The 6,000-nt window shown below is 43.6% G+C and overlaps 1 protein-coding gene across 3 annotated transcripts in view; it reads left to right on the top strand.

The window, feature by feature from the left end:
• The first annotated feature begins 3,809 nt into the window (after positions 1-3,809).
• Positions 3,810-6,000, top strand: part of LOC117347916 (RNA exonuclease 1 homolog) — a 189,737-nt gene continuing 187,546 nt past the window's right edge. For all 3 annotated transcript variants that reach the window (XM_033919439.1, XM_033919436.1, XM_033919437.1), the window contains exon 1: positions 3,810-4,171. In XM_033919439.1, coding sequence (XP_033775330.1) covers positions 3,967-4,171 — 205 coding nt within the window. In that variant the 5' untranslated portion in view covers positions 3,810-3,966. The remainder of the gene's footprint in view (positions 4,172-6,000) is intronic.

Raw genomic sequence — 6,000 nt, 5'->3', positions numbered from 1 at the left:
ATAAATGGATTTTCAGTGCTCCTCTGAGCTTGGTATGTTGGGGAATTTAAGAGGAGGGTGCTTAGGGTGCTGTTCCAGATGCCTGATTGGAAGGATAGTGTTCTATCAAGGAATCTTTTGTAGTGGCAATTCTTGGGAGTTGGGAATGAGAATATCAACATTTTGTGGGAGGGGTGGGGTTTGTCCTATAGGTCGAAGTGATTCAGGAGGTAGGTGGGTGAGGTGCCGAATAGTGTCTTGTAGCAAAGGCAACCAAATTTACCGATGATTCTGGCCTCAATCGGCAACCAATGCAGTTTTCTGAAATATGGGGTTATGTGATCGGATTTTTCAGGCCAAAGATCAGACGCACTGCCATGTTTTGGATCATTCTTAGTCTTTTTATGTTTTTTTAAATGAGATCCTAGGTATACAATGTTGCTGTAGTCCAGTGAACTTAGAGATTGGACTAGAAGTCTGAATGCAGCGAAATCGAAGGTTAAAGCATTTTTTGATTAGGATGCTGGTATAGGCCTCAAATGTGAGTTGTTGGTCGATGGTAATGCCTAAGATTTTTATTGTGGAGTTGATTGGGGAGTTTCTTCCATTTATGTCAAGTGAGGATTCAGTGTTTTTAGTGGTTGGGGAGGCCATGAAGAATTTGTTTTTTTCTGGGTTTAATTTAAGTTTAAAATTGTTTGTCCATTTAGCTACCTGGTTGATCACTGATGCAATGAAGTCTCTAGTTTCAGTCGAGAGGGTAGAGATGGGGATGATGATTGTGATGTCATCCGTGCATATGTATGATTTGAAGTTCAGTTTTGATAGAGTGTGTCCAAAAGAGGCCATGTAGAGGTTGAAGAGGGTGGGAGAGAGAGGTGAACCTTGTGGGACACCACAGGCATTGGTCCATGGTTGTGAGTAGGCTTGTTCATTGACAACTTGGTAGGATCAGCATTTGAACCAGTTTAGTACTTGGCCCGTATTGCCGATAGCATCCAGGCAGCTGAGTAAGATATCATGGTCCACCAGGTTGAAAACACTGCTCAAATCAAATTGGAGTACTAGTGCTTGTTTCCTGGAGCTAAGTATATGGGAGATGTGATCTATGATGGAGGCTAAGGCGGTTTCAGTGCTGTGTGTGCGGAAGCCTGATTGGAATTCGTGTAGTGTTGAGAATTTGTCCAGGTAGTTTGTCAGGGCTATGTTGATCAGTCCTTCTATCAATTTGGTGAAGAAGTGGATATTGGCTACTGGTCTGTAGTTGGAGGGTAGAGATATTGGCCCTTTATGGTTTTTGATGATGGGAGTGATGAGTATATGGCCGATATCAGTTGGGATCATTTGTTGTGATGTCCAGTCATTTGTTGTGATGTCCGGTCGTAGAGCAGTACTTTGAAGGGTGTGGGAACTGATTTCACGATGCTAGGCGGGCAACTATCAAGGCGGCAATAGGAGTTGGCATATTTGTTGTAGAGTTGGAGGAATTGGAACCAGTCGGGGGTTTCGAAGCGGTCCCAGTACATGTTGGCTGGGATTGAGTCAAGTCGGGGGCACGTAGAGGTAAAGGGGTGATGGAGGGGGAAGGGTTGTTTTGGAAGGATGTCCTTAGTAGGAGGATTTTTGATTTGAAGTGGGATGTGAAGGTCTCTGCAGATGGAAGATGGGTGGAAGGGGCTCTTTTGTGTTGGTTGACATCAAATAGAGTGTTGATTAGTATGAAGAGGTCTTTACTATTGGCAGTGGGGAATCCTATTTTATTTGAGTAGTAGTAGGGACAGCCCTAGATGTATTTATGTGGATTACTTATTTGTTTTAATAAAGCCATCAACTTGGACATCAATTCTCCACAAGTTTTTTGTTTTTCTATGATTAGGTGAAAAAGAAAATAGAAGAATGTGGAGTGTGTGAGATGGGAAATGAGAGAGCTAGAGCATAAGAGATGAAAAGTTGGTAGGTAGATGAAAAAAGAAGTGAAATTTGAGTGGCTGGAGACGCAGGAAGAGCTAAAAAGGAAAAATCAGTATATCAGACAGGTGTAGAGAGAGAATGAAAAAGGAGAGAGGAAAAAAGACATAGACAACAACCACTGGATAGGGAATTTATTAGAAGACATGGGATAGTAGAAGATGCATACACCTAGGAGGAAGATTGTTATTTCTGTTTTATCAAACTTATTGTCCAGGACATCTAAAGTAAAGCATACAATAGAAAAGGGCCATAAAATGAATACATCACAGACACAAGAACATTAGCAGTCTTCAAAAACCTTCCACAAACCCAACTGGTCACAGCAGGGATAGAGGTCTGAAATAGTTGAAAAGACAAAATATCATGATCCATCTATGTCTAAAGAAAGGACATTAGATGCTTTTTGCATCGAGTAGCATCTACAGACCCACACAGCTGATTCAAGAGGGGGGGAGGGGTAGTGTACATCCTGTAAATGATAAATTAGAGCTATGCAGACCTTATATGAATTATGACAAAGGGTAGAAATATTTGACATCAATTATACAGCTTTGAAAACTAATAAAGATTTTTTTCTTTGGTGTGGGTAGTACAAGCATTTCTTTTATAATCGTAGCAGTATCCTGGAACAGCAATGAGATCTACAGAAAAACTGTAGTGGAAGCATATCCAAGAAGCAGTTCCACTGTGACTGAACAACTCTATCTGGATAGGAGCACTTGTGAAAGTAAATTCTTGATCCAGGTGGATACATCCCTCCTGGAAGCAATAGGGGCTGGATCCAGCCCTCCTGGAAGCAAAGACATACTATCCTCCTTTGCTTAATCCTGCCCCCACAGGTCAACTGTAGGTCAGGGAGTCAGGACAGGGCAAAGAGCCAGACATAACAGGTCAGCATGAGGGGGGGGGGGGGGGGGGGAAGAGCTTGTCCTGACCATACCAAAACCAGCAGTAGCTGCCAAATGAAAATTACACTCTGGTCTTAAGGTGGTACTTTAAAGATCTAGAAAATCCTACTTTTGCTAAGATCCTTACCTTCACATTACTGTTCCCACCTATAAGCCAGTCACTATATTAAGGTGTGTAAGGAGCAACTGCACTGGGCCTTAAGCCTTTCTGAACCCGAAGGAAAAATAACTTCTTAGTGGATTATGAAGCCCCCTCCCAAATTTCTAGTCAGGATTCCTACAAGTCTAACGACAGTCTTGCAACCAGGGCCATAAGCAGTAACTACTTAGTTATTTCCATGTCAGGCTTCAATAACAAGTTCCACCCACATTTCTGAAGTAAACGTAAAGCATCGTTAAAGATTCCATATTTATTTCTATATACTTGAGGCGTTTGCATCTTAGCCTATGGGTTCCTTCCCTCTTCAACACTCCATAACTTAAAAACTGCTACAACCAAATATCGCAGGATCTATTTCGGAATAGGCCAAGCCAACAAAACGATCATTTTTTTTCCTCTCATTTCCCGCCCTTCCGTCCAGTGGGGGAGGGGGGTGGACCAGCACCTCTCGCCCTACTCCTGTCTCCTTCTTCATCCCCTCGTCTCTAACTCCTCGCCAGCGCGAGCAGCATCCCCAGCCTACTGCTGGGTCCTGCCTCGGCCCTCCCTCTGAAGTCACTTCCTGGTCGCGGGACTAGGAAACGACGTCAGAAAGAGAGCCGAGGTCGATGCGACTGCAAAGTTTGCGACGCTGCTCCCGCGGGCGAAATTAAAGAGGGAAAGGGGGAGGGGGCTCCTCCCACTGGCGCTACGCCACTGCATTATTTGTCTACTGAAGTGGGCACGTGGTCCACTGAGAGCGTGTACAAGTGGGAGGGGTTTGCGCGCCCTCCTTTGCCATTGGTGGATGGTTTGGCTTTCGAACACGCCCCTTCCGGCCTCGTCTTCTGACGAGTTTGTTTCTTGTTCTAGTTCTTATTAATACTGCGGTTAATATACCTTTTTGTTTTCCCGCCTTTTTTTTTTTTTTTAGTTTTTTTTTGCTCCGTGGGGGCTTTCCCCGTGTGTATGTGCTTGTGTATGTTGCGTCCGGCGGGCTACTTCAGGGATATACCCTGCCCTTTTGACCAGGCTGCGCCTGGGGGATGTTTGCGGCCCCACTGCCAATACAAGCATAGTCGAGGGGACTGGAGGGAGCCCCGGCCGCTTGTGGTTGCTGCTGCTACTACCGCCGCCTGCCCTTCTCTTGTTAGTAGTACTCGGCGAACCTTGGGTGAGAACACGAAAAGAAACTTTTTCTCTGCTGACTCGCTGTTAAATCAAACACATCCCAAAAGGATTTGGAGGAGGTGTATGTACGCCTTTAGAACTTTGATATTGACAGTGATGTTTCAATAATTGGCAACAGTAGCCACCTCTACAAACGTTGCTTCGAGGGACAATTGGTATTTGCAAGAACGGGTAGTATGGATTGGGTTAGAATGCTTTTTTTTTTTTTTCAGCCTCCCACTGGGGCCAGATTCATATTTGTTCTTGTTAAAATTCGATGTACTGTATTAGATTTCTAATAACATTGGTTTTGGATAAAATTAAATGTTTTGGTCTTCCAGAAAAACGAAGTGCGTCTGCCATTTGAAGATACTGTAGTTGGTACGGTAAAGTGTCTGAGCTAGCCCTCAGCTTCTTGCAGTCATACTGGCCATCCTTGTTCTCATGTGTTAGTTTTATTTATGAAATTTAGAAATTGAAATTGTTCACATATAAACCTGTTCAACTAAAAACCTGGCTCTTCTCTAACATGTAATTTCTTTTTCCTTACTTTTCCACTCGATTTATAAACTTATGTAAACCTTTTCCTACCCTTTCTCATTTTTAAGTTCTTGTAAACCGTGCCGAGCTCTACTTCCGTGGAGATGATGCGGTAAATTTTGCAGTAGCCGCCCCAACGTTGTGGAATGTTCTGCCACAGCAACTCCGAGATGAACAACATCTAGACAAATTCAAGATAAGCCTGAAGACTTTTTTATTTCGTGACGCATTCGCTTGTGTTTAGACTTATCTTCTCTTTTCCTTTTTCTTTTTGTTCTCTTCTTTCTCATTTTCTTTTTCTCTCTTAAGCAACCAACCGCTTTAAAAAAGCGACCCTACCCAATATGTTTTATCCTATTCCCACTTTCTCCTTTTCTTCTCAAATATATAACTTTTCCCTTCCATTCCCTTTTACCCTCACTTTCAAGTCTGTCCAGTTAATGTCTTTGATGTTCACTCTATTTATTTCTAAATATTTATTATTTTATTTTCTTCTTTCTTACCCTTTTAAAATTTTATTGTTAACCGGCCAGATATTTGTTGATGGTCGGTATATTAAAAAGCTAATAAACTTGATAAACTTGAAACTATATAAACTTAAGGTTTAGTTTAGTTTAGTTTAAACCACAATATGCCCGGTCTGTTACGTCCCTTCCAGATTCAGGCCCAGATTCTCAAAACTTTAACGCTGTCACTAAACTGGTTTCCGACGGTTTAGCCTGCACGCATTTTAGTGATGAATTATCAAAATGGCTTATCTTTAGCGAGCTTTCTAGCAGTCTCAGACACTGCCATGCAAATGGATTCTTCCAACATTAAAATGAGCACTCCAGTGGATTATTGAAAATCGCAGAGCCATTTTCTAAGAGTGGTGTCGGCTTTTTGCAACAAAAACCAGTGACTGGTCCAGGGGTGCCAGTACAGTGACAGCACTCTTTAAAACCCCAGCAGCACTTTTTTAAACCCTGGCACTGGGAGAGAGGTCCACTCTCTCCTGCTGCCACACAACACCCTCACCCCCACAGAGGGAGGGATGCCCACTTTCTCCTGCTGCTCTCCTATGGAAGGGGGCTTTAAACAGCCTGGGCCAATCAGAACCTCGGGTGCCTCCCTGGTGTATCCAAGGATGCACCAGGGAGGGGAAGGCCCATTTTGAAGAGGCGGGCGTAGGGAGGAAGGCAGGCATCCTTCTGATCAGCCATCTAATTCAAGGTACGGGGGGGTGGGGTGGGGGGTGTTGTGTGACAGCGGGAGAGAATGGGCATCTCTCCTGCAGCTGGGGGGGGGCATCTC

This window comes from Geotrypetes seraphini, chromosome 1, assembly GCF_902459505.1.
Source record: "Geotrypetes seraphini chromosome 1, aGeoSer1.1, whole genome shotgun sequence".
NCBI classification, from domain to species: Eukaryota; Metazoa; Chordata; class Amphibia; order Gymnophiona; family Dermophiidae; genus Geotrypetes; species Geotrypetes seraphini.
This window is presented reverse-complemented; position numbering and strand designations above follow the sequence as displayed.